Source organism: Pyrus communis, chromosome 4, assembly GCF_041283825.1.
Source record: "Pyrus communis isolate YQ-2024b chromosome 4, ASM4128382v1, whole genome shotgun sequence".
In the NCBI taxonomy this organism is placed as follows: domain Eukaryota; kingdom Viridiplantae; phylum Streptophyta; class Magnoliopsida; order Rosales; family Rosaceae; genus Pyrus; species Pyrus communis.
In genome coordinates, this window is record NC_142568.1 from 14,579,576 (window position 1) to 14,606,945 (window position 27,370).

Consider the following 27,370-nt stretch of genomic DNA (forward strand, 5'->3'; position numbering starts at 1 on the left):
GTACTCATCAAGGAACTTTATGTCCTGATCTTGAGGATCAAGGGACTTCATGCTCAATCTTTTTGTATGATGGAACTTCAAGTCCAATCATTTTTATATGATGAGGATCAAGAAACTTCAGGTTCTGATCTGATCAAGGAACTTCGGGTCCAGTATGTACTCATCATAACAAAAAGAAGTACAATAAATAAATTAAAACAATAGACGATAATTCCAACCATAGTGAATAAATTGCATTTAAGTAAATAAAGGTTGTGACAAGGACTTTAATTCAGCATCATTCACATAAATCAAAACTTAAAGCTGTAGGCGGTAAAACCGTCCATGATAAATAAATTGCTTTAAAGTAAATAAAACTTGTGAAAGAGTTTTAAACCAACACCAATTCACATAAATAACAAGAAGTATCATACCTCCTTTTATTTATTATTTTTCTTTCTTTTGTCAGCACTTATTCAAACTTTATTATAGTTACTTTTCTTATTTCTGCAACATGGTGTCATGCACCAACAGAAACTTTTATACTATTTTGACCAAATGGTGTCGTGCACCATTCAAATCCCTTTATATATTTTTTTTCTTGGGGTGCGGTCAACACCTTTTTTTTTTCCTTTTCTTCTTCACATGTGCCTTACCATTCCATCAATCCCCCTTTTCTATTATTTTTCTTCATTCTCTGTCTCTGCCAGTCTTGAAACGCAGGGCCAACTGGGTAGTTGTGGAGGTTGCCCAAATTCAATTCCTTCCAAAAGGCTACTAGAGACTGGCGTTGTTCTTGCATGACCCAGGGAACATGGCATCGTTAAGCAAGAACTTCCCTACAGAGATATAGATGACAATGGGGTTGACGGAGGCACAAGAGAGGGAGTCTGTGTGGATTCATTCTTGCCATCACCATCTCAAACAACCAAGTATTCATGGGAGTTCTCGAGATCCGTCGAAAACAACGTGATCTGGGTTTCCAAGTCTGATGAGATTCTTCTGGATCTCTGGAAACCAGTTGTCAGGTACGAGTTTTCTCATCTCATGACAACTTCAGGTCGTAAATTTCAATTCTTACCGGAATTCAGTGGGGCGTTTCTGGCGTAGTGGGAGAGATGAAAAATGGACATACCTTTTATTCTGTGAGATTTTAGATGACGGAAGTGAGAGGTAGATAGTGCTTCACTGGATTTATGGCTTTGTGCTTTCCACTGACATGAGAGCTTCTTGTGCTGATAACGTGTTGTAAAATCGATGGTGTGTGTGCAGTGAAATAAATAAAACAAGACACAAAATTTACGAGGTACCTCTACAGTCAGTGTGACTGGAGTACGTCCTCGAGCAGCTGTGGTGCTTTCATTATAATTTGGAAAAATATGAGTACAAAGATAACTCTATTTATTCTCTCCTCTCCTCTTCCTCTCTTTCTCTCTCTTCTTTGCATTAAAAGCATACGGAGTGCTCTATTTATAGAGCAACTCCAAGCACACATCTTTGACAATATGATCTTCCTTCATCTCCCAAGTCAAGATTAATTTTTATGGACATTGAAAATCTACCCAATATCTTTAGTTTCTATGTGGGCATTCATTACCCACTATTATTTTCAACAATAAACGTATTGTATGAGTTGAAACAATCTCCACGACAATTGAACAAGTAATTTGATCAGTTGATGATTGGCCAGAAATACACAAGAAGTCATGACCATTGTTTTTATTTTTTTCAATCTACAGCTTTTGACTCTTTTTTCAAACTTAGTGTTTCAACGTCTCCTGGCACAAATGATGTTGTAATTTGATGTCTGCTATAGTTTTTACTTGACTTCATATTTCACAAGCGGTTGGTATTGTGAGTCGATACATGATAATCCGAGGAAAGGACGTTGACAAGTTGCCAAATGGATTTTACGGTATATTTTGTGTACAGTCGTGTTTTATTATTTCCACGAAGGAAGCTATTCGGCTTCAAGTGTTGGTTCGTGACTTCGGGTTCTTCAAGACCATGTCGATGTTCATTGTGACGGCCATTTCTTTCGTGCGATTAATTGTTGACGAGAGATGTGAGATGTTGGAGTGTTGCACATCTCTCGTAAATCTTTGTCAATCTAACATAGCCGAACCAATATAAATTTCAGTGTTCTTGTTGTAATTAGTTTACTTTCTCGCACATAATCTTGAACGTATTGGTTGACGCTTCCGCACAACACTTCTTGTAAAGGGCGCTCAATCAAAAATTCAATACAGCATTCCATTATGCTAATAATTTTGCACCATCAAAACATGCAACCTCAAATCGTAGCCATTTTGATCCCTTTCTCCTTCCTACACTTACCGACATGGCTAAGAGTAAGAGTCATACTAATGCAAACTCGATGTACAACCAAAGGTTACGATAGGAGGAGAAATATTTATACGTCATGTAAGCCAACCGAATTACTATCGAGCAATTGGCCGTGCGATAGACTCATCGATCGACAAGAAATTATCATTTCTGCCAAGGTCCAGGGAACCCGTGTTCAAGGAAGAATGAATTGAATGGATTGAATTCCTCGATATGTCTGAGTTACCTTCTCTTACTGCTCCGGCATCCCTTTCCATTGAGATTGCATCTTGGATTTCTTTGAGAACTTCTGACATGGACGGCCTCATGAATCCGTGTGCTTGAACACACATTAAGGCTTTTTCTGCTATCTTCCACATTGACTGGATGTCGTATTCGCCATCCAGTGAGGGGTCGATTATTCCTTGAATGTCACCACTCTCAATGTGTAATTTTGCCTGTGACAAACCATTTTCACAGGTAAGAAAGGGAACAACTCATAATGATGGTAATTCTAAGTATTATGCCAATGTTTTACTTTCAGTATTAGTACTGATCAAAAGTTTACGGCCAGTGATCAAAAGTTTCAAATACTTCACTGCAATGCAAAGCAAACTACACTTACCCATTGCACTATGTTACGGCAGTTAACACCAAAGTTTTCATTAGATATCGCTTCTTGACCTGATATCAGCTCAAGCAGAATGACACCGAAACTGTAAACGTCACTCTTGTCTGTCAACTGCTGGGAGATGTAATACCTGAACACCAATGACGACAAAGAAGTCAATTTAACGCACAGAAATATGGGGTAAGAAATGAAATTGTAAAATTTACGGTTCAGTTCAATTTTGATCATTGTGCATGACCAAAAAAGCTCTTATTATGTATTTACTGTAATAAACACAGAAGTAAAATACTGAGAACGGCTTTCAACAGAGACTTCCGTGGCAGAAATTATTTTATTTTGATTGCTTTTGTGAGTAGTCAGACATTAAGTATAACTATTGTGCAGTCGCTATCTCCTAAAGCCCTACTCTGTATAGCACAATTGAATTACCAATTGGAGCACCCTACAAAGGAAGGCATTTACCGCTTCACGGTCACTCAACAACAGAAGCAGTAATATATTTATCTCAATATGATGGTAGATTTGAACTCAAAGAGAAACAGAAACTTCTATGGAAATCAAGGCCTTACTCGGGATCCAGATACCCTACAGTGCCCCGAACTATGCTTGACACATGGGATGCCCCATCTACTGCAAGTTTGGAAAGACCAAAATCTGAAACCTTTGCTCTCATGTGTTTGTCAATTAAAATGTTGCTGCTTTTTAAATCTCTATGAATGATGGCTGGAACACAGCCTGTGTGAAGGTATTCGATTCCTGAACAACCACGAGAAAGACCATGAATTAATAATAATATAACTACGGAAAAGGCACTTTGGCTGCTACTTAAAAGTGAAATAATAACGAACGAGAACTCTTCAGCTTGTTAGACCTTTTGCAGCATCTTCAGCAATCTCAAGGCGTTTGATCCAATTGATACTCTGTTCGCGTGTTAATGGGCCTACAAAATACAAACAATTCAAAACTCGTTCGCTGTCCAAGTTTTGATAGATTCAATGAATAACAAGGAAGCTTACCATAAAGATGTTCCTTGAGAGTTCCATTATGCATAAACTCGTAAATCAGCATACTTCTTCCATCCTCTTGGCAATACCCAAGAAACTGTACCAGGTTTCTGTGATGTATCCTCGAAAGAAGAGTTACCTAGATGATATCGAAGCATATGTCAGTCCGTACAGTTCCAGTTTTGACATCCAACAGTAAATGTCAAGTGACAGGATATGTCTAGAACGAGAGAAATTTTCTTTATGAATGCTCTTCTACACTAGAAGGGAACAGCAGAGAAGTTCTAAAAACACCCCTGCTTGATCCCATTTAGTTTCCAAAAGTGATGCAAAATCGGAATATTTTATGATTTAGAGAAAAATATATCAATGCAAATTCGAGGTTATGTGGAAACACTTTAATCCTTGGAATTCCCTGTCCAACTTAACTTTCTGTTAATTATTTCTTCCTAAATTTGTAGAGGTTTCCAAGCAGTTGTTTGCCACTAGTTTACATTTCATATTTTATATGCATGGGAAACATAACAAAAATAAGAAATAAATTTTCGACCCCAAGAAAAAGAAGAATCATCACCGGTTCAATAAATAGAAAGATACAAACAGGCACTACCAGTCTACCACAGTAGCAAACAGACAGGGTTAAGCATCCTCTCAAAGAAAGAAAAAGCAACCTGAAATGCAAAAGATGTCCAATATTACAAAAACTAACCTCATTTGAAAATTCTCGCTTTCCCTGGTAGGAATTGCTGGTTAGAACTTTGACAGCAATTTCCTTTTCATCCTTCATTTTACCGTAGTAAACAACTCCAAAACCTCCGGAACCTATTTTCCTCTCAAACTTTCTAGTAGCCTCTTCAATTTCGGCATAAGAGAAGCAGTGTGCAGATTCATTAGGAGCATCACTCTTAGAAAAATGTATTCCTTGCGCAGGTGGATGCCCAAGTTGGTCTGTAGCAAGTTAGAATAATGTCACCACATTCAAGCAAACTGAAAATTAAGAGAAAACTAAAACCATGTAAACCTCAAACTTGTTTCAGACTTGTACCATGCTCGTAACATTTCTTCCTTCCTTTCCGTAGAAGTACGCCAGATACAATAGTAGCTATGACCAAGACAGCAGCCCCAACTGACGTACCAATAATAATGTTTGTGCGGCTCCCACTTGTTTTCCCTTTCCGAAGATTAACATTTCCAGTGTAGCTGTCGGAAAACAAAATAAAAGAGCGGTGATGAATACATTGGAGTAAATCCTAGACAAGTCCATATGACTAGAGTAGAGAGAGAAATTGGATAGTTTTGGGAGAGAGAGAGAGAGAGAGAGACAGATGTGATGAACGAAGATAAGGATGAAGATGTGCACTTACTTTAGGACATACTGATTTCTACTATAGAAACAGATAAACATAATACAAGGTTTACACTGATTTTAAGCTTTAAAATTCACATATAGCTTTCTTCTCATGCTCTTCAGTTTTATTTGCAAAAAATGCCACTCACTTCATATTAACCACTTTATCGAGAAGACCCGATGGCACTGTTCCGCTTAACATATTATTTTGAACATACCTGCAAACATCAGATTCGCTAAGATTAAGATCTTATATAAAAACCAGCATGTCAGAAATTGATTAGAAAAATGGAAAATAAAAGAGAAATGAGCAGCATAAATAATTTCTTAGAGTTACTTATTTTCCAAGTACTTAGTCATAATAATCTTCTATTCATTTTTCTCAAATAGACACGGAATTTATGGTATAATGTATCTTAGACTATCTTTACATATGAAAATGTTCTCAAGTACAAACACATCCAAAAACTTAAGTGATTAGGGAATGACCCAAAATGTAGTTCACGCTAACATCTTATTTCATGTGCAGCCTCTTGTACATAGAGATGCCAAGTGATGTATAACTTATCAGACATGCACCTTGCAATAAAAAAATACGAAGAAACTGGGGAATGGAGGTCCTGAACCCAGGAATCAAGCAACCCAAACTTTAATACCATGTCAGACAACTACGAGAGCCAAAAACTTAAGTTGTTAGTTATGGGACGACAATATATAACATTAATTACAACACTGGCATCCACACATTGAACGTCTTTTAAGCTGAAAAAAATACCGAAGTTTGTTAATGTATAACTTGTGCCAGAAGCATGTGGTGGAAGCCACACGTTATATTCTAATCACTATTTCAGTAAAATCATTTAATTAAATGATAAAAATATACACAAAGAGGGCCACGTGACTGATTGCTTGAAAGAACAACTGACACACAGTCTCACACATTTTTTTTCCAATTTTAAGTAAACTAATGTGAGTCCCCGAAAACTTACAGTTCCTTCAAACTTGGTAGGTTCGTGAAAGAGGAGAGTCCGTCTGTCAACTGATTGTTCTCAAGATGACTGTATAATGCAAAGCTATTTTATTAGTATTATCTCTTTAAGAAAAGCATCGTTAGAATAAGTAAGATCACTTACATAATCTTCAAGTCCACACATCCAGTGAAATCAGGTATTGTACCAGTCAGTGAGTTCCCGTCAAGCCATCTGTAATTAGAACACAAATATTAACGATGAAACTACAAAAACATCAGGTTTTATGAAACTAAACATGGAAACACTAGATACCATTCATAAAAACAAGAATTCAATATGAAACTTACAACTCTTCTAAACCGCTCAACTTTGTCAAGTCTGAAGGGATATTCCCGGTAATATTCTTACTAGACAATTTTCTGCCAAGCAAAGGGATACAAAAGTCGTTGTCAGCTCCGAACTATATACCCATGCAGAAGCAGTAGTAATTCATACTATAACTTTAACTAGAAAATTATAAGCTGTACATTTTAACTATTCTTGGTTGTGGATTTGAGTTACACTCAACCCAAGACCATGGAACTGGGAGGCATGGATCACCGCCTTCCGAAGTCCAATCTGCCGATGAGTAGTGTGAAACAAAACTGGAAATAATAGCTCCTGAAAATCACACAAACCAAGTATCACATATAACTGGAAAGCTTCAAAAGATTCATTTGAGAGAATGATGAACAAGAGCATGTGGTAATAGCATAAACCGTGCAAAAAAATTAGCACCACAGCGTCAAGTGAGAAAAGGAGCCATAAACCATCCAGACACTACTGTTGAACTTACCATCTTGAGAACCATCATTTATTTCCAGATATTTATTTATCTCCATTGCATTCAAGAGCGGCCCCCTGGAAGAATCAGATGTTTTGCCAAATTTGAACGATAATACAAACGGAAAGGATAAGTTTGTATACCCTGGTTCATAGAGACGATATTTTCCTTGAGCATTTTCCTCAATATTAACAACAGCTTTGCTGAGTTCAGTATATCCTGGAAGTACTAGCCTAAACTTTCTAGACTCATCTTCAGCTAAATCTTCAATTTCTGCGAAGTAGGTAAATGCCCATCCAAAACCAGGAAAACCATCCAGGTTCAGCCGGTAAGTCAGTGTTCCATTTGTGCCAACTACAGCTGTCTGCATAACTTTTTCGGGCGGCCTTTCATCGCTATTAATGTTAATTGGCAACGTGGTTGACACTTTTTTGGTTCCAGCAGCAATGTCAACGAGGTAATTTGCTTTCTTGACAGAGTCTGATAACCATATTCTATCGAAGGGGTCATCAGGATACCTGAAATTCACAGAATACATAACCTTAAAAATCATAAATCTTTGTCATTGCGAAAAGAGTTCAGACTACAAATTTCCTAGCTCAGATATTCTAAGTCAGGGAATTATTACAAAGTTCGATTTTGCAGTGGTTTGTTGCACACATTTGGACCAATACCTACATCAAAGAGTAGGCTGTGAAGCCCTTCTACGAAGATAAATTTAGCATACCTGACTGGTGCTTCATCATCCGCACCGAAATTTATCCTAGCAGAGACACTGAGATAGAACTGTTGCTCAAATTCAGTATAGTACATAGAACCATTGAATTGTCGAAGCTCAAGAGTCGATATAAAAGGCTGTCCGGTCGTAGCATTGGACAAACACACACTTACAGTCGGACTCATAGCCAGAAATATAAGCTCTCGCATCTCTATCGTATTGGCATCCGAAATTACAATCGAAGACCAATGCGTTGCCCCAACAGAAATGTCAAATTTGGGATAAGCATTATTGGTGTCAAAGTTACCATACAAGAATGTCGCTCTTAGAAGGTACCTAGTCCTACTTGTGACATTCAATGTGTAACAATATTTTCTCGGATCCGCCGGAAAATACCTCACCGTCGAGTATTGCTTCCTCGATTCATTTGAAACAGCTATAAAGGCCGTTGCGCCGTAATTGAGCTGATCAGGAGTCCATTCCAGACCCAGATCATCAGTGATATTTTCTTCACCTCCACAATCCAAACTCACAAATCCTGCTTCAAATTGAACAAGGAAGGAACTTTATAAAGGAATTTTGACTAACTGAGTAAAACTAAAACACGGGTTTAATAAAAAACTTAGAAACTTGTAATCCATGGCTGAATTCAGTAAAACTTAAGCCGATTTTTCACTTCTAAAGTAATTTTCATACAATTTATGAACAGGATTTTTCTAAGAACTAAGAAACAAGCTAAAATTGTACTAAAAATACTAAAAAATCATGCTTTTTTTAGTACAATTGTTCGGATTCAATCAGTTCAACGAAGAAAAATACTAGAAAACTAAAATCTTGTGAGTAAAGCGTAAAGATTCAAAAAAGAGAGAAGGGTACCAGGCATTTGAGCAGAGGAGGGGATGAGGAGGAGGAGGAGAGAGAGAAGGAGAAGGGAAACCTCCATGGCGGTGCGAAAAGATGGAAGAGAAATGGAGAGACCATAAAAATTGGCTAAGAGGAAAAACTCGAAAAAGGTGGTGAATATGTGAGTAATTACAAAGATAAAGTTGCAGAGGCGCTGAGGGGGATTAAAAAAATTTGAATAAAAAGGAAAAGTGAATCCAACAAACAAACCCTCATAATGGAACAAAAAATAAAATATACTGAGAAGAACAGAAGTTACTAGTTAGAACATGGTGGAGAGCAAGTGGAGAGAGAGAGAGAGAAGAGAGAGAGGAGGAGTCTCTGAGGGGACAGGAGGTCCAATGTTTTTCCACATGGGTAAGAGCGCAGTTGGCCAGTGGGGCCCGGCAAGGAGATAAAGTGAGGGGGTTGCGACTGGGCAACTCCTTCTCTCCTCACTGCCTCTATCTGTCTGCGGAGGGAGAAATTTTTAGGTGTACCGGGTACATCAAAAAATTTTGGTGTACCTTCACTCATAATGGTGTACCCTCACTTTTTGTACCCTCACTTATTTTTCAATAAATAAATAAAATCAAATTCTAATGAGTGAGGATAGACCAAAATTTTTTGGTGTAGCCGGTACACCTAAAAATTTCTCCTGCGGAGGAGAGAGAGAGAGAGAGAGAGAGAGAGAGAGAGAGAGAGAGAGAGAGGGAGGGAAAGCTCAAGGTTGAGTACGTGTGATGGTGCGGTGGTGAAACGATGGGATTGGTTTGGAAGGACAAGATTCCAGTTTTCGTAAGTTGGTTGAGGAAGTGAGTAGAGAGGAGATGGTCCCGCCATTTGTTTTTGCACCATGTCACGACTCACGTTCACATCGCACACGCCCACCTGTTTTTGCTTTGTATTCATCAATCATTCCAATCTTCACCAAATTTTAGTGACTTTTGTCGTTTTTTATTCTGCAATATTACCTTCTCCTTTAACATTTTTCTTTATTTTTAAGATTCTATAATATTACTTAGATGATCGAAATCGTTATAGACCAGCTGTCTATAGAGATGAACTATTTAAAAAATTAACAGAATCAAAATTTAGTTAATTGTTTGATTAATTGTCCTGATTTCATTGTTCAAACATAAAATATGATTCATTTCTTATTGGACAACAAGTTATATGACTAAATGAATGTGAATTTAGTTAATTCTTTGTAAAAATGATCTTTGAATGGTAATTTAAAAAAATAATCAACGAAAAGCTCGCAGTACTGTTTATTTTAACGAAAAACCATATTTTTACACTAAAAAGTCAATCCTGGTACTATTCACTTTACCATTTATTTTGTCTTTATCGTTAAAACTTAAAGTTTTCAAGCTTTTTTCATTAGTTATCCTTTAAGATTATCACACTACTAGAAAAATCATCTCTAACGATGAATTTTGAGCCAACAAAATTGATTTTGTCGGCAAAAGAGCTTTCACCAAACGAATTTACAAATGAAATGTAACTAGCGTTCAAGTGATATTAAAAGTTCTTAAAAATAAAGAAAATGGTAAAAAGAGAAGGTACAAATGGGAGTGTAACTAGCGTTTCTCTTTAAGTTTTAGTGTAGGTTTTTTTTTTTTTTTTTTTTTTATATATATATTTTTTTTAAGTTTTAGTGCAGTTTGTAATCAATAAATAGTGTGACATATAGACTTGTAAACGGGTTGGATTCAGATTGAATCGGTCTTGATCCATATTGAATACATTTATAATCGGATACAAATTCGGTACTTATTCGGATCAATTTGACTTGTCATTCCAAATCCGATTAGGTTCGGAATCAAATTTATCGGATTAAATTTAAGACCTAGAAAAGATGAAAATATCACTAGTAATCTCATTCTTTTATTATATTTTTCTATTTTTAATTAAAATTTTCATGATGAATAATAGAAAATATAATATAAGCGTATTTTTATTGCATAAAAAACTTAAATTACCATTATACAAAAGTGAATAATATAAAAATCAAATAATATGTTATATTAAATCCAATTGGATCAGCCTCGATTCGTATCCGGGTCCATGTATAATTAGACAATGGGGTTCAGCTCTTATACGAATAATCGGATTGAAAATTACGATCCATATCCGTAATTATATCGGATTCAAATCAAATTTGGGTCAAAATCCTATCCATTGACAGGTATAGGGACATATGGTATGTCATAATATGTGATTATTTTTTATAATTATGACTTTTTTCTTATATAAAAAGAAAAATTGAACAAATGAAACATTCTCATACTCATGTTTTTAGAAGCCTATATATGGGTAACAAAAATTTAAACTAAATTAAGATATAATTAAGTAAATTATGAAAAGAGGTTTAGAGAATATATTGCTCTCACCAAATTAGCTAAGCCCAAGTTACTACTATTTTGAAAGTTAAGAATGTGAAGAAGAAATTTAATAGTTAAAATTAACGTGTCATTTAATTATTAACTTCTTATCGAGCTTCAGGTCCATCTCGTTTCACACATAGATCTTTTGATTCAAGGACCTCGTTGCTTGCATAACTACTTGATTGTCCTTAATCACGTGGTGATTCGTAATACTTTGATAAGTTTTGGTTTCCCAACTTTCATATAGGCAATGAAACAGTACCTAGTTTGGTGAAATATATCTAATAAGAATGAAGAAGTTAATGATCCATATTATTGCTTGACATTCCATCTACTTTTGTACTTAGCCACACCTACCATTCCATACTTGATGACTACAAAATTAAATCAAATGCAATATAATAATAACAAGACAAATAATTTGGTAGTATTATTGTTGAGTAAAACATGGTCTTGAATTCTTAATGTTATTTATTTAAAAATATTTATAAAAAAATATTAGTGTCAAAAAACTTAAAAACGACATTAATTTCCACATGTTATTTGGTGGCTTTGTGTTGCTTGGGACGGTTGCTTGACCAAATCGTTGACCATGTTTGACAGAGAGGGCATTGGGTTTTGCTGTTACGACTAGATAGAGTTGTTATACAAAACACCAACAAAGATTGTCGTTTTACACTTTATCTTTGCTTAAGATGAAATTTCCCATGAAATCATGCATTGTTTGTACATATTATAAAGTGGAAGAATTGAGCTGGTTTTGTTTGTATTTTTTGCCCTACGTAGAATATTAAACCTTGTTTAAGAGGTGGTCATGGAATAACATACGTATTTTTGCCTTACAATTGCTCACAGCACCGCACGTCACGTAAAAAGAAAAATGAATTGCTCACAACTATTTTTTTTTCATTTTACAATCTTGTTAGTTTTTGTATCTTGTTTTTTCTTTGATTCGTTCAGATCAAAGATAAGAAATAAACATGAGTATATAAAAAGGAAGAGAAAAAGACTGCATAAATCACTTTTGTATGAAAAGAATAAAAAAAGAAGGTTTGCTTGAGATATTGGGAGCGTGTATGAGACTATCTAACTATCGTTAACGATTCACATTCACGTCATATTTGTGTGCTAATGACAATATTCCATACAGGTGTGAAGTAAACAACTACCATGCACTAATTGACTCTTTCTTTTCAAGGTATATAATGAAACAAAGAAACTGAATACTGAATAAGTTTATATATTGAAACAAAGATATGTGTTATTCAAATTTAAGTACCAAAATGTCAAAAATTAAGAGGTTAATGCGCTCATGTACACACCACAGCAGCAATGATAGACCTAGAATCTTATCTTACCTTTAATTTCTTTTCTTTTTTACCAAAGTATATAAGTCGAGCTTTGTCCAGATTAACTTTACAAAAAGAAAGCTTTTTTTTAATGGCACGATGCTTTTGCTTGTTGGAGTTTGGAGTGGAATCAAAAGCTACAGACACTCAGACAGATAGTCAAGGCTTAACATATATATGTGTGTGTGTATATATATATGTATATATATATATATATGTATATAAAACATGTTTCTTAGTATCTAAGTATATATGACTGTACTTCCATACCAACAAAAAATATGTATACGACTATATTAAACTCCCATGCTTTAAAGTTAGGGAGTTTTAACGAAAAGCTCGTGGTACTGTTCACTTTAACGAAAAATCACATTTTTACACTAAAAAGTCAAACCTGATACTATTCACTTTATCCTTTATTTTGTCCTTATCGCAAAAATAAAAGTTTTCAAGCAATTTTCATTAATTTTTCTTTAAAGTTATCATCTATCAACTGGCATCTCAAGATGCAATGGAGAGATTATGGTTGACACACCCTGATTCGGAATGTCTATCTGGACTTCGAATCGAGTTGTGTTAGTAATGTGGAAAATGTGAATAAATTTAAGCGTAAAAGAGCCTAAGTATCAGAGTGCGCTTTTGAGCGGGAATGAACTCATTTTACACGTGATGTCAGAACATAAGTAAAGTACAGTAAAATAGGATGAGAATTATACCCTCAGAAGTAACCACCTATATTGAGATTTGACAAGAGTCATCGTCAACACGAAAGCACAACTACTAAACCTGGAGCGGTGAAAAACAAGGATGAGTGAGCCAAAAAATAAAGTTTTATAAAAACCTTTTTGAAAACATTATAACCCTTTGCCGTAAAACAAGTATAGTTTCCAAAATATACATACTATGTATAGTATGATAATACTTACCGTAGCCTACAATATCTTAAGACTCCAATACGTCACAAATTTCGTAGATAAGCATAACTTCTAGTAATCACAATATTTCGCATAAATAAATATATCACATCGAGTGCTCATTGACAGATGCTGACACACGAGTTCATGTTGAGATATTCTGACATGAAAAGGACTCGGTGTAATAATGGTATACACTCTAGTACTACAATCATGTGAAGACTGGTGCTATGCGCAGCATATACGAATCCTAATTGCCTATAACAATCTAGAATAGGATTGGCACCTACAATGGATCCAAAAAAAAGTGAGCGTATGGTGCAATGTGTATATGCAAGTGAAAACTGGCTTTGACCTGAGCGAGTACTAACACCAGTGCAACAAATGATGAGTAGATAACATAAATATAGTCATGCCACAACGATTCAATAATTCTAGTCAACATAATATTATCCATAGCTATAATTCTAATCGAAGCATCTTGTAGGATTTATAATGATTTCCTAATTCTCATCGTTACGTCATTTCCTATAAATATTAATTTAATTATGGCAGTCATATAGAAAATTCATTACTAGATGTGTATATGGAAACTAAATAAATATATGTATATATCAAAGAAAAGACTCACTCACAGTTGCTTGCAATGTCACATCCGTTCAAGTTAGGAAGTCGAAGTCTCCGATAATAATTGCACTTAAGCATAATATTGAGACTCATTAGTAAACCTCAATTAAAATGTTTGAATTTGGAGAAATGAACGGTGGATTCGGAATCAGCTCATCGAAATATGCTAAGAAGGGTCCCGGACAATTTTTGTAAAAAGTCAACGAAAAGTCAATGGTCAACCCTAAAAAGTCAACTGAGACGCTCCGGCAGTCAACTACGTTAAAACTTTAGAATTTCACTAAACAGATGTCAAAAAAGGACTCGGGACATCGAAATTAGCCTAAGAAAATTCTAAAAAAGTCAACAAATAATCAACAGTTAACTTTAATGGAATATTCCATCCTCAGACAGAATATTCTGTTAAAATTAACTGGAAAGTTAACGGAATTTTCCTTTAGAATATTCCTTCCAAGTTCCTAAATGGGTCCGGGTCAGCTGGTTCAGATTCGAGTTTGGATCCGATTCGGCCGGAACTGGGCCAAGTTTGGCTGGGAAATTTCCAAATGCCATAACTAATTCATTTCTCAACCAAAATCGGAAATTCAAAAGACAAAATGTAGTTCAAGAGGTGAGGGTTCAAAATATACCAATGAGGGACGGAACCGTGGTAAGATTTGGCCAGGAATGGCCTGCAGAACCTCAGGATCTCTCCAGAAAATAAGGGGAGTTCTTCCCCGACGTGATTCTCTGTTCAAACGTCACTATAAACTCTCTAAATTAGTCTAATCATAATCCAAAACATGATCCAAGAAGATTTGAAGGGTTTTAGAAGCTTACCTTCGCAGGAGAAATTTTTGAACAATGGCGGCGCCATTGTGCAGGGAAAGAGAATGAGTGAGGGACCTCCACCAGGTCTGGGTTCGTGATGGGAGGTTCAGTGAGTGGTGTGCTCACTGGTCGTGGTGGTGGTGGTTCCCAACGTCCTTGGGTTTCACCGAGGAAGAGAGGAAGGGAAGTCTTACAGGAGAGAGAGAGAAGTGGAGTGAGGGAGGAGATGAAACACATGGCAGAAAATGAGAGAAAAGTTTAGGTGAGTGTGGGCCCCATGGGCCAAAAATAAAGTATTAAATTTAAAATATCCAATTAGAAAACATTAAAATGATGATATAATAATATAATAATTTCGAAAAATGCATAAAATATATAATAGTAATTTTTCACAAAAGTATTTCTCGAATTCATAGTACCGTAAAATCTTCATTGTAGCTCCAATTTCGATTCTGCTTGCGCCTACCCGTTTGTACCATCGAATACTTCGGGAATATGGTAAAGTAATAGCCCATACACATCACGACCCAACGGTCAACGAAAAATAATCTTGCCTCTAGGACATTTTCGTAATTCACACTTTTAAAATTAATAAAATCGTAAAAGTAGGGACGGGTTGTCACAATCTACCCACCTTAAAAAAAATGTCGTCCCCGAAATTTGAAATAACTTGTTATGCATAATATACTCCAAAAGATAAGAACAAAGTGTGTGTGTGTGTGTGTGTGTGTGTGTGTGTATAAGAAATAAATCAAGCTAGAGCGGTTGCATAAAAAAGAATGCCTTTCGTCGCGATCTGAGTGCAATGATTCCTCTTTCATGCCTCCAAACTCATACTTTCCTTCTCCTTCAGTACAATACCATAATATAATACTCTTTATAAAAACATAAAGTCGAAAATATTTATATATGTATAATAACATCATGTCAAAATACATATATATAGTAATGTAAAGTCAAAATAACTGTATTGAATTAAAACTGAACCTATAATATTTTTCACCTACGCACTCGATGCGTCGCGTACTCTGAAGATAAGTGTGTTGTATCTTTGGGGTCAAGCCCAAACAGTAAATAACTAAAAGTGCTAACATAATTTCCTAAATTGTAATCTTGATTATTCAAATACATGATCGTAATACTCCTTTGTCAATCATGTACTGTGCATAAAGTCTCCTACCACATCTCGAATGGTGCCATACCAAAAATCGAAATAGTAATTGTAGTTACACGCAATAGAGATAAGTGTCTATTACAATCATGCTAAAACTATAAAACAGATAAACACAATATGTCCACGAAAGTCCGGATAATTCATTCCGACTGGTCGTTAGTCCAAAGGTTAAGTGTGGTATCAAACAACAACTTTGTACTCAAAGCCTTCAAGAAGACTTCCTAGGGCTTGGAAGTGAAGCATGTGTCACGGTGAGGTATAGTAGTGACACACACACCACACCATATAGTCGAACAATGCAGTTCACATTGAATTTCCCTCGAATTTAGCGAAAAACCTATGTCGAGAAGGCTAAAAGAACAATCAAGAATCTGGGGGTCAAAACAAGTTTATCAAATCTAAAGTACAAGATAACTAGATTGAATGCATAACATCTCACTAAAATCATAGTTTATGAAATATTCACTCACCAACGGTAACGATTCGTTCAACAGAGCATTTGTTGGGTGATTGAGGAATTAATGATCACAACTAAAATTTAAATGTTCGAGCGATTTACCTAAACGGTTGGTCTGCTTCAAAAGTAATACGAAGTGCAGTAGGATAGACATGTACTCAAGGTTGACTGGAATGCTTTCCAACACCAAGAGGTGAATATGGAATCACAGTCAGAGTAGATGATGATCAAAACACTAAAAAATCTGATAAATTCAAGAATGAGCAATTTTACCAACAAATCTAAAATGTAGTCCATCTGGACCTACGAAAAGTGGGTTGATTTGGCAAGTCGGTCAGTAATCACCGAAATATCATCATAATCTCCATATGTACAAGATAACTTGTACCGGGAGCTTATGGTGATATTTCCCCATCTCCATTTGGATACATGAAATGATTATACCCATTCGAACGATTTCTTGATGGTTTGTAGGCAACGCCATATCAATACTCTTGAATTCCAACTGAAATGGAATAGGACAAGCTGAAGGTGTTCAGTATCTACGTTTGCACAACCGGGGTGATACATGATGGTGCAACTGTAGGCGTTGATTTGATTCTTCCATTGTTGCTGTCAGAAATCTAGCTCATTACAAATGATACTGTATTTGAGAAGTTTAAGGTTGGTAAAGATTTTGGACACGTTTCTTCATAGAGAAATGCAATCCGGTTTCAAGTAGAGATAGTAGTTGTCGACTCTAAGTACGAAGTAAGTTGGTTCACTTCATATGATTTCAACCGTTGGGAAACATAAGCAATACTTCGTTATACTGCATCGGTATGCAACCAAATCATTCAAAGAAATGTCATCTTGGATTTTGAGATTCTTGATGTTATCGAAAAGTGTTCAAACAAGGGTAGGAAATAGACAACACCTCAATTGTCACAACTTAAATCAGATTCCATGTCTCAGCTAAACTAACTAGGTTTAGTAAAGTTTGTGGTTGATCGGAGCCGGAGAAATTCCTGGCCAAAATTTCTAGTGTTCTCCTTCATTAGGTCCGGTAGGTGCAACCTGTGAGCCCACCCGGTCGACCCAACCTGGTTTTTTTTTTTTAAAAGGCCTAAGCCTAAACCTAGCCTAAACAATTGGGCCACTGTTCCAGCTCGGCCCAATTATGGAATGAGGAGCTGACTTTTTCGGAAATTTCTCGGAAGCCCTTTTAGGCTAATTTCAACGTCCCGAGTCCATTTTTGACATCCATTTAGGAAAATTCTGAAGTTTTAACATAGTTGACCATCGGGGCATCTTGGTTGACTTTTACAGGTGACCGTTGACTTGTTTTATGGTTGACCGTCTTGGTTCACTTGTTTTACGGTTGACTGTCTCGGTTAACTTGTTAGCGTATCTCAACAATCCGATTCCAAATCCGCACTCTGTTTTCCTAAATTTAATCATTTTAGTTGAGTTTTATTAATGGGTCCCAATATTATGTTTAGGTGCAATTACTATCAGAGACTACGGCTTCCTAGCTCGAACGGATATGACATCGCAAGTAACTGTGAGTGGGTTTTTTCTTTTATATAGTGTGTATACACACACACACACACACACACATACATATTTGTTAGTTTCCATTTATATATTTGATAAAGAATTTTCTTCGTTACACCTAGATTAGGGTAATGTATATAAAATTACCGTGTTGACGAAATTCATGCAATTATACTATGTCCTACGGGTGCGCATGTATGTGTATTAGTATGGATGCTTTAATGGCATTTTTGGATATGAATAGTATCTCATTGATTAGGGTTATTTATCAAATTATCGATTTTCCATTTAATGATCTATTTGCGTTATTTGTTCATCGTGTGCTGCACTGGTGTTAATACTCGCCCCGGCCAGGCCAATCTTTCACATGTATGATCACATCGCATTGTTCACTCACTTTGAATCCATTGTAAGTGCCAATCATGTCCTAGATTGCTATAGGCAATTAGGACTCGTATGCGATGCGCATAGCGCCAGTCTTCACGTGATTGTAGTATTAGAGCGTAAGTCATTATTACACCTAGTCATGCTCATGTCAGAATATCTCTACATGAACTCGTGTGTCAGCATTTGTCGATGAGCACTTGATATGATATGTTTATTTATGCTAGAATATGTGATTACGGACGTTATGCGTTTATTTACAAAAGTTGTGACGGATTGCATTCTTGAGATACTGCTAGCTCTAGTAAGTATTTTCATACTATACGTAGTATGTATATTTTGAAAACTATACTTATTTTACGGTGAGGGGTTTTAATGTTTTCGGAAAAGTTTTTTATAAAATTTTATTTTTAGGCACACTCACCCTTGTTTTTCGCCCCTCCAGGTTTTAGTGTTGAGCTTTCGTGTTGACAAGGATTCTTGACAAATCTCGGTGTAGATGGTTACCTTCGATGATATAATTCTCATCCTAGTACTGTACTTTACTTATACTCTGACATCACACGTGAAATGGGTTCATTCCCACTCAAAAGTGCACTCTTACATTTAGTCACTTTTAGGTTTAAATTTATTCACATTTTCCACTTCGCTACACTTTATGGCTTCATCCTAAAAATAAAGTTTTATAAAAACCTTTTTGAAAAACATTCTAACCCCTCCCTGTAAAACAAGTATAGTTTCCAAAATATACATACTACATATAGTATGAAAATACTTACGGTAGCCTGCAATATCTCAAGACTTTAATACGTCATGAATTCGTAAATAAGCATATAACTTCTAGAAATCACAATATTTCACAGAAATAATCACATCGAGTGCTCATCGACACATGCTGACACACGAGTTCATGCAGATGTATTCTACGATAAATAGGACTGGGTGTAAAATGTTTTACACTCTAGTGCTACGATTATGTGAAGATTGGCGCTATGCACATCATATACGAGTCCTAATTGCCCATAATCTTGGACAGGACTGGCACCTACAATGGATCCAAAATGAGCGTACGGTGCGATGTGAACATACATGTGAAAGACTAGTCCTGGTCTGGGCGAGCACTAACACCAGTGCAACACACGATGAGCAAATAATGTAAATATGATCATGCCATAGTAACTCGATAATTCGATAATTCTAATCAATCCAATGTTATTCATAATTGTAAATACTATTAAAGCATCCATACTAATACGCATACCTATGCATCCCGTAGGACTTAGTATAATTGCAAGAATTACGTCAATACGATAATTTATATATACACACACACACACACACACGTTACCCTAATTACACACACACAGATACTTGCAAGGTCGCAGCCGTTTCGAACTCGAACAGCCGGAGTCTTCGATAGTAATCGCACCTAAGCATAATGTTGGGTCTCATTAGTAAAACTCCACTAAGATAATTAAATTTGGAAAAACGGAGTGCGGATTTGGAATCAGGACGTCGAAATACGCTTAGGAGGGTCCCCGACATATTTTACAAAAAGTCAACGATCAACCCTAAAAAGTCAACCGAGCCGCCTCAGTGTTCAACTACGTTAAAACTTTGGAATTACACTAAAAGGATGTCAAAAATGAACTTGGGACGATGTCGTGAATAGTACATAATTTCCTACATCGTAACTCGATCATTCGAATACCTGTTCGTAATACTTATCTGGCTTTGTCACCTTTTGGTATCGGCTAGCACAGCTCGATTCAGAGTCCAGATGGATATTCTGGGTCGGGGTTGTCAATGACAGGTCATTATCGATATCAAGTCACATGATGAGAGATAATAACACACAGGTTGCGAGTTATATATTTATACATTAGTTAAGGTGTACATAGTAGTCTGTTGTCCCACATTGACAAAGCGCATATGTAATACCAATTGTAACTCCTATATATACTCTACTTTGGAGATTAATGTATATACAAGAAATTCTCAAATATTGTCATATATATTTTTGGTATTTTACTATGTTTAATTCAACTTGGCATTAGAGCAGTTCGCTCTTGGTGACCTGTGTGCTTTAAATTTGTGCCCACTTTCCTTAGTATTGTGCCAAAAAAAAAAAAAAAAAAAAAGTGAACAATGTCGTGCTACAATACGAGAATAGTACCTTGCTCCAGTGTCGTGAACAGTGCATTGTTACAGTGCTAGAACAGTGATTCTGCTACAGTTCTGGTACATTGTCTTAAATCCATTGCATATCTTTTGTGCCTTTATTGTTCGTGTTTTAGCTAAATGGCTCAATATAATCATAGTGTTGTTATGCATCTTGGCGGAACAAATATATGGATAATTGATACTGGGGCCACTAATCATGTGACTAGTGACCCTAGAGTGTTTGCTGAGTTACTTGACCATGTTCATGATCTGTATATTACTAGTGCAAATGGAGCATCTTCCCTTGTGAAAGGTGAAAACACTATCTCTCTCACCCTGACCTTATCACTGGTCCATGCTTTACTTGTTCTTGATGTTAAGTGCAATCTTTTGTTGATAGGAAAACTATTTGATACCTTATATTGTTTCGCTTACTTCTAACCCACGTCTTGTTATTTTCAAGATATTCAAACTCAAAAGATAACTGGTCGTGGTAAAAGAATTAGGGGTGCGTACATCTTGACTATGGAGGATATTGTTGCTTTATGTTCAAATAATCATCAAATTCTAAGTGCTAAAGTAGACGACAAACATCAAATTTAGTTGTGGCATCGACATTTGGGACATCCACCCTTCAGTTATATGAAGCATTTATTTCCTTCTGTATTTCGCACTTGTAGTGATTCAGAGTTCAAGCATGAAACATGTGTCATGGCTAAGAGTCATCATGCTTCTTTTTCCATAAGTAATTCTAAAGCTACTTTACCATTTGATTTGATACATTTTGATGTGTGGGGTCCAACGAAGGTTACTTCTAATGGATTTCGTTGGTTTGTTACTTTTATTGTTAATTGTACTCGATTAACTTGGGCCTTCTGAAGAATAAGCGTGATGTCCCTTTACTTCTTCAAGAATTTTGTGCAATGGTATCAACTCAGTTTTAGACCAAAATTAAGGTCTTTAGGTCTAATAATGGAGGAGAATATGTGAATCACACTTTGGCATGCTTTTTTCATGCATGGTATTATTCACCAGATGACTACTATGTTTACACCCAGCAAAATAGTGTGTCTGAATGGAAGAATTGTCAAATAATGGAGGTTGCTCGCTTTTTATGTTGGATAAATATGTTCATAATCATTTGTGAGGGCATGCTGTTTTGGCTACTATGTCCTTGATAAATCGTTTTCCAAGTAGGGTTCTTGATTTTCAGATACCGTTTAATGTGCTACAAAAATATGTTTCTCCTATTTCTATATCCAAACTTCCTCCGAAGGTGTTTAGGTGTGGCGCATATGTGCATGTTTACTCTCTTCAGCAGAGTAAACTTGATGCATTTGCACTTTGATGTGTATTTATTGGATATGCTAAAAATTAGAAAGGCTATAAGTGTTATCATCCTCCGACTTAAAAACCTTATATTACCATGGATGTCACCTTCCACGAGGAACTTTCGTATTTTGTGAAGCCTTCTTCTGACTTTTCATTTCAGGGGGAAAGAGGGAGTGAAGTGCAAATTCGAGAAGATGGTATGGATGATGTGTTACAGGCAGAGTTGCGGACGAAACCTGTTATGCTGCGTGATACTAACCAGTTGGCTATAGATGGCGATCAGTCAACTGTCATTCCTAAGACTATTTCTACAAACAACCCGTTGGATGTCCCTAACGAGTTGCATGTTGTTATGTTTGACGAATTGCCTTTTGATGGCCAGTTGCCTACTGCTGGTATGACTAACGAGCTACCTGTTGATGGTTCATCCAGTGATGATTCTTCTAATGGTTTGGTATAAGATGGTGACACACATGAGGTAAATTTTTATGATTCTTCTACTTATCAATTGCCTCCACGAGTTAATTGTGGAAATATGAGCCTGTTATGCATGCTAAAGCCAAATATCTTATCAACAACTATGTGTCTACTCATCATTTGCCCAAACCATATGCATCTTGCATATGTCAGTTATCTAGTGTATCAGTTCCAACAAAAGTGCAGGATGCTTTGTTTAACCCTAAGTGGGTTAATGCCATGAATGTTTAGATGGAAGCTTTGGAAAAGAATTCCACTTGGGAATTGGTTTCGTTGCCAAACAGGGAGAAAGTTGTTGGATGTAGTGGGTGTTCACTATTAAGCATAAAGCAGATGGTTCTATTAACCGATACAAAGCCAGGTTAGTTGCTAAGGGTTATACTCAAACCTATGGTGTGGACTATCAGGAAACTTTTGATCCTGTTGCCAAACTTAACATTGTTCATGTTCTTATGTCCTTAGCAAAAACCAGGATTGGCCCCTATTGCAGTTTAATGTTAAAAATGATGTCCTTCTTGGTGACCTTAAGGAGGAAGTTTATATGGATCTCCTACCCATTATCGGTATATCTCCTTAAAAAGGTGTTGTGTGTAGATTGCGAAAGGCTTTGTATGGTTTGAAACAATCTCCTAGAGCGTGGTTTGGAAGGTTTACAAGTTCAAAGAAGTTTGGATATTTTCAGTCATTCAGACCATACTTTGTTTCTAAAGCGATGAAATGGTAAGCTAACTACATTGATTATTTATGTTGATAACATGATAATGATTGGTGATGATCAAGCGGAGGTACAACACCTTCAAAACTATCTAGCTATTGAATTTGAGATGAAAGAATTGGGTGAATTGAAGTATTTTCTTGGAATCAAGGTTGCACGATGCAAGCATGGTATTTTTCTGTCTCTACGGAAGGATGTCCTTGATATATTAGATGAAAGAGGTATGTTAGATTGCAAACCTATTGATACTCTGATTGAGTAGAATTATTGTCTAGGCTTATTTCCAAATCAAGTTCCTACTAATAAAGAACGGTACAAAAGCTTGTGGGGAGAATAATTTATTTGTCTCACACTCGCCCTGACATTGCTTATGCAGTTAGTGTGGTAAGTCAGTTTATGCACTCACCTATTGAAGCTCATATGGATGTTGTAATCTGTATTTTGAGGTACTTGAAGACGGCTCCTGAAAAAGGCTTGGTTTTCTCCAATAATGGTCATTTGAATGTAGAAGGGTATACAGATGCAAATCGGGCAGGTTCTATCACTGACCAGCGATCTATATCTGGATACTTTACTTTTGTGGGTGGTAATCTAGTTACTTGGAGAAGCAAGAAACAAAAGGTGGTGGCTAGGTCAAGTGTTGAAGCTGAGTTTCGTGGTATGTCTCATGGTGTATGTGAGTTGTGGTTGAAAAAATTGTTGAGAGATCTTAGATTTAAACCCAAGGGTGCTATGAAACTCCATTGTGATAACAAAACATATGGAGATTGATCGACATTTCATTAAGTAAAAATTGGATGCTAGAATTAATAATTTTCCGTTTGTGGGATCTCATATCAACTTGCTGATGTGCTTACTAAGGCTATGTCTAATAATGTGTTTTCCAACTCGCTTGACAAGTTGGGCATGCGTGACATCTTTGTTCCAACTTGAGGGGGAGTGTTGCGAGTTATATATTTATATATTAGTTAAAGTGTAAATAGTAGTTTGTTGTCCCACATTGACGAAATGCATATGTAATACTAATTGAAACTCGTATATATACTCCACTTTGGAGATGAATGAGTATACAAGAAATTCCCAAATATTATCATATATATTTTTGGTATTTTACCATGTTTAATTCAACTACACATGTGTATATACTGACTGACGGTATATAAATCGACCTTCTTCATATATTAAATGTTATAATCCATCAACTAACATTTATCATGATGCAACGGAGAGATTAGGGCGGCTCGTTATCAGTATCAATTAGGCCTGGCAATTTCTGACACGACCCGATAACCCGACACGACACGACACGAAATTAACAGGTGTTTGGGTCGACACGATAACGAATCGGGTCTTATCGGGTAACCCGATAAGCACCTGTTAAGATAACGGGTTGGGTCGGGTATACACGTGGGTAAACACGATACACGATAAGCAGAATATTATTTTTATAATTTTATAACCCTAAAAAAATACTGTAATAATTATATACATTAATTTTACAATTTTATACCCCTAAAAATTATAATAAATATATATATATATATATTAAATTAACTATAAAATTTATAATAATTATATATACTATAATAATTATACTCCCAAAATATTAAGTCTATCTATACTAATTATATATATATATATATATATATATATTAAATTTTATAAAAATTATAATAATTATTAATTAATAATTTAATATGCATGATCATGCATTGCATATTTGCATGATTTTGCATCCATTGAAATTTGATGCGTCAGGACTCAGATGTGATTTGTTTCCATTCTCAAATTTCAATAATCAATTTCTTGCCATTGCCATTTGCCAACTTGCCGCCCTTTTTGAAAAGAAAAAAATGGAGGGAAAATGAAAATGTTAAGAAAAGTTGAAAATAAAACAAAAAAGTGAGGGAATTAGGGAAAGATGTTGGAGGGAAAAGTGAAAATGATAAGAAAAAGTTGAAAAGGAAACAAAAAAGAGAGGGAAAAATGAAAATTAATAGAAGTGGTGAGAATTTTTTTTTTATTTTTAAAGTTATTAACTTTTTATCACACACATGACTATCATGACATATCTCACTATTTTTATAATGACACACGTGATACGTGATGTATGTACTATTCCGTGTACCAGTCAATTATAATTTATACGTACAAAATAAATAGATTTAAATCTACTTAATAAATATATATACACACACACACACACGGAACTTGATTGATGGCATACGAATTCTCCAAAACTAATTTCAACGATCCCAACCGTCAAACTTGTTTGTATATGCTTTGAGATCACATCAACAAAAAATCATAAAAAATAAACATTCAGAGATCAAGTAACGGGACAAAACTTTTCAACGGTTATAAACGAAAAATCACGATTTAACGGTTATTTTAACTCTGATTTTGATGATTTTTTATAACTACACTCCTTGACCGTATATGAATACAATGAATGAATTCGATCTTCAATTTAAAATATTTACACAAGTGGATACCACAAAATCTTTTGTTATACTTAATGAAAGTATAAATAAACTCTAAGTGTTAGTCAATCTATCGTTTTACGAATTCTCCATAACTAATTTCAACGATCCAAACCGTCATAATTGTTTATATATGCTTGGAGATCACATCAGCAAAAAATCACAAAAAACAAACATTCAGAGATCAAGTAACGGGACAAAGCTTTTCAACGGTTATAAACGAAAAATCACGATTTAACGGTTATTTTAACTCTGATTTTGATGATTTTTTATAACTACACTCCCTGACCCTATATGAATACAATGAATGAATTCGATCTGCAATTTAAAATATTTACACAAGTGGATACCACAAAATCTTATGTTATACTTAATAAAAGTATAAATAAACTCTAAGTGTTAGTCAATCTATCGTTTTACGAATTCTCCAAAACTAATTTCAACGATCCAAACCGTCAAAATTGTTTGTATATGCTTGGAGATCACATCAGCAAAAAATCACAAAAAAAAAAACATTCAAAGATCAATTAACGGGACAAAGCTTTTCAACGGTTATAAACGAAAAATCACGATTTAACGGTTATTTTAACTCCGATTTTGATGATTTTTTATAACTACACTCCTTGACCCTATATGAATACAATGAATGAATTCGATCTTCAATTTAAAATATTTACACAAGTGGATACCACAAAATCTTATGTTATACTTAATAAAAGTATAAATAAATTCTAAGTGTTAGTCAATCTATCGTTTTACGAATTCTCCAAAACTAATTTCAACGATCCAAACCGTCAAAATTGTTTGTATATGCTTGGAGATCACATCAGCAAAAAATCACAAAAAAAAAAACATTCAGAGATCAAGTAACGGGACAAAGCTTTTCAACGGTTATAAACGAAAAATCACGATTTAACGGTTATTTTAACTCTGATTTTGATGATTTTTTATAACTACACTCCTTGACCCTATATGAATACAATGAATGAATTCGATCTTCAATTTAAAATATTTACACAAGTGGATACCACAAAATCTTTTGTTATATTTAATGAAAGTATAAATAAACTCTAAGTGTTAGTCAATCTATCGTTTTACGAATTCTCCAAAACTAATTTCAACGATCCAAACCGTCAAAATTGTTTGTATATGCTTGGAGATCACATTAACAAAAAATCACAAAAAAAAAACATTCAGAGATCAAGTAACGGGACAAAGCTTGTCAACGGTTATAAACGAAAAATCACGATTTAACGGTTATTTTAACTCCGATTTTGATGATTTTTTTATAACTACACTCCTTGACCCTATATGAATACAATGAATGAATTCGATCTTCAATTTAAAATATTTACACAAGTGGATACCACAAAATCTTATGTTATACTTAATAAAAGTATAAATAAACTCTAAGTGTTAGTCAATCTATCGTTTTACGAATTCTCCAAAACTAATTTCAACGATCCAAACCGTCAAAATTGTTTGTATATGCTTGGAGATCACATCAGCAAAAAATCACAAAAAAAAAAACATTCAGAGATCAAGTAACGGGACAAAGCTTTTCAACGGTTATAAACGAAAAATCACGATTTAACGGTTATTTTAACTCCGATTTTGATGATTTTTTTATAACTACACTCCTTGATCCTATATGAATACAATGAATGAATTCGATCTTCAATTTAAAATATTTACACAAGTGGATACCACAAAATCTTATGTTATACTTAATAAAAGTATAAATAAACTCTAAGTGTTAGTCAATCTATCGTTTTACGAATTCTCCAAAACTAATTTCAACGATCCAAACCGTCAAAATTGTTTGTATATGCTTGGAGATCACATCAGCAAAAAATCACAAAAAAAAAACATTCAGAG

The 27,370-nt window shown here is 35.3% G+C and overlaps 1 protein-coding gene across 2 annotated transcripts; it reads right to left on the reverse strand.

The window, feature by feature from the left end:
- Positions 1-2,214: 2,214 nt before the first annotated feature.
- On the reverse strand, positions 2,215-9,157 carry LOC137722826 (putative LRR receptor-like serine/threonine-protein kinase At1g67720). 2 transcript variants are annotated; one of them, XM_068461928.2, is made up of 15 exons: positions 8,676-9,157; positions 7,809-8,337; positions 7,094-7,599; positions 6,786-6,918; positions 6,606-6,677; positions 6,421-6,489; positions 6,277-6,345; positions 5,437-5,505; positions 4,985-5,139; positions 4,649-4,887; positions 3,952-4,078; positions 3,807-3,875; positions 3,505-3,691; positions 2,930-3,065; positions 2,215-2,762 (listed from the first exon to the last, which is right to left on the reverse strand). In XM_068461928.2, exons 1-15 carry the CDS (start codon positions 8,740-8,742, stop codon positions 2,421-2,423), a joined length of 2,769 nt encoding a protein of 922 aa, XP_068318029.2. In that variant the 5' UTR covers positions 8,743-9,157; the 3' UTR covers positions 2,215-2,420. The 2 variants fall into 2 exon arrangements, with proteins under 2 accessions (XP_068318029.2, XP_068318028.2); XM_068461927.2 differs by having other exon boundaries at positions 7,809-8,340; positions 8,676-9,033.
- Positions 9,158-27,370: the final 18,213 nt, after the last annotated feature.

Coding starts and splice junctions, on each gene's coding strand:
- LOC137722826 (XM_068461927.2), bottom strand. CDS start 8,742: ATGGAGGTTTCCCTTCTCCTTCTCTCTCTCCTCCTCCTCCTCATCCCC. Junction 8,341..8,675: donor CTCCTCTGCTCAAATGCCTG/GTACCCTTCTCT, acceptor TTCAATTTGAAG/CAGGATTTGTGAGTTTGGAT. Junction 3,876..3,951: donor TCTCAAGGAACATCTTTATG/GTAAGCTTCCTT, acceptor TGTATTTTGTAG/GCCCATTAACACGCGAACAG.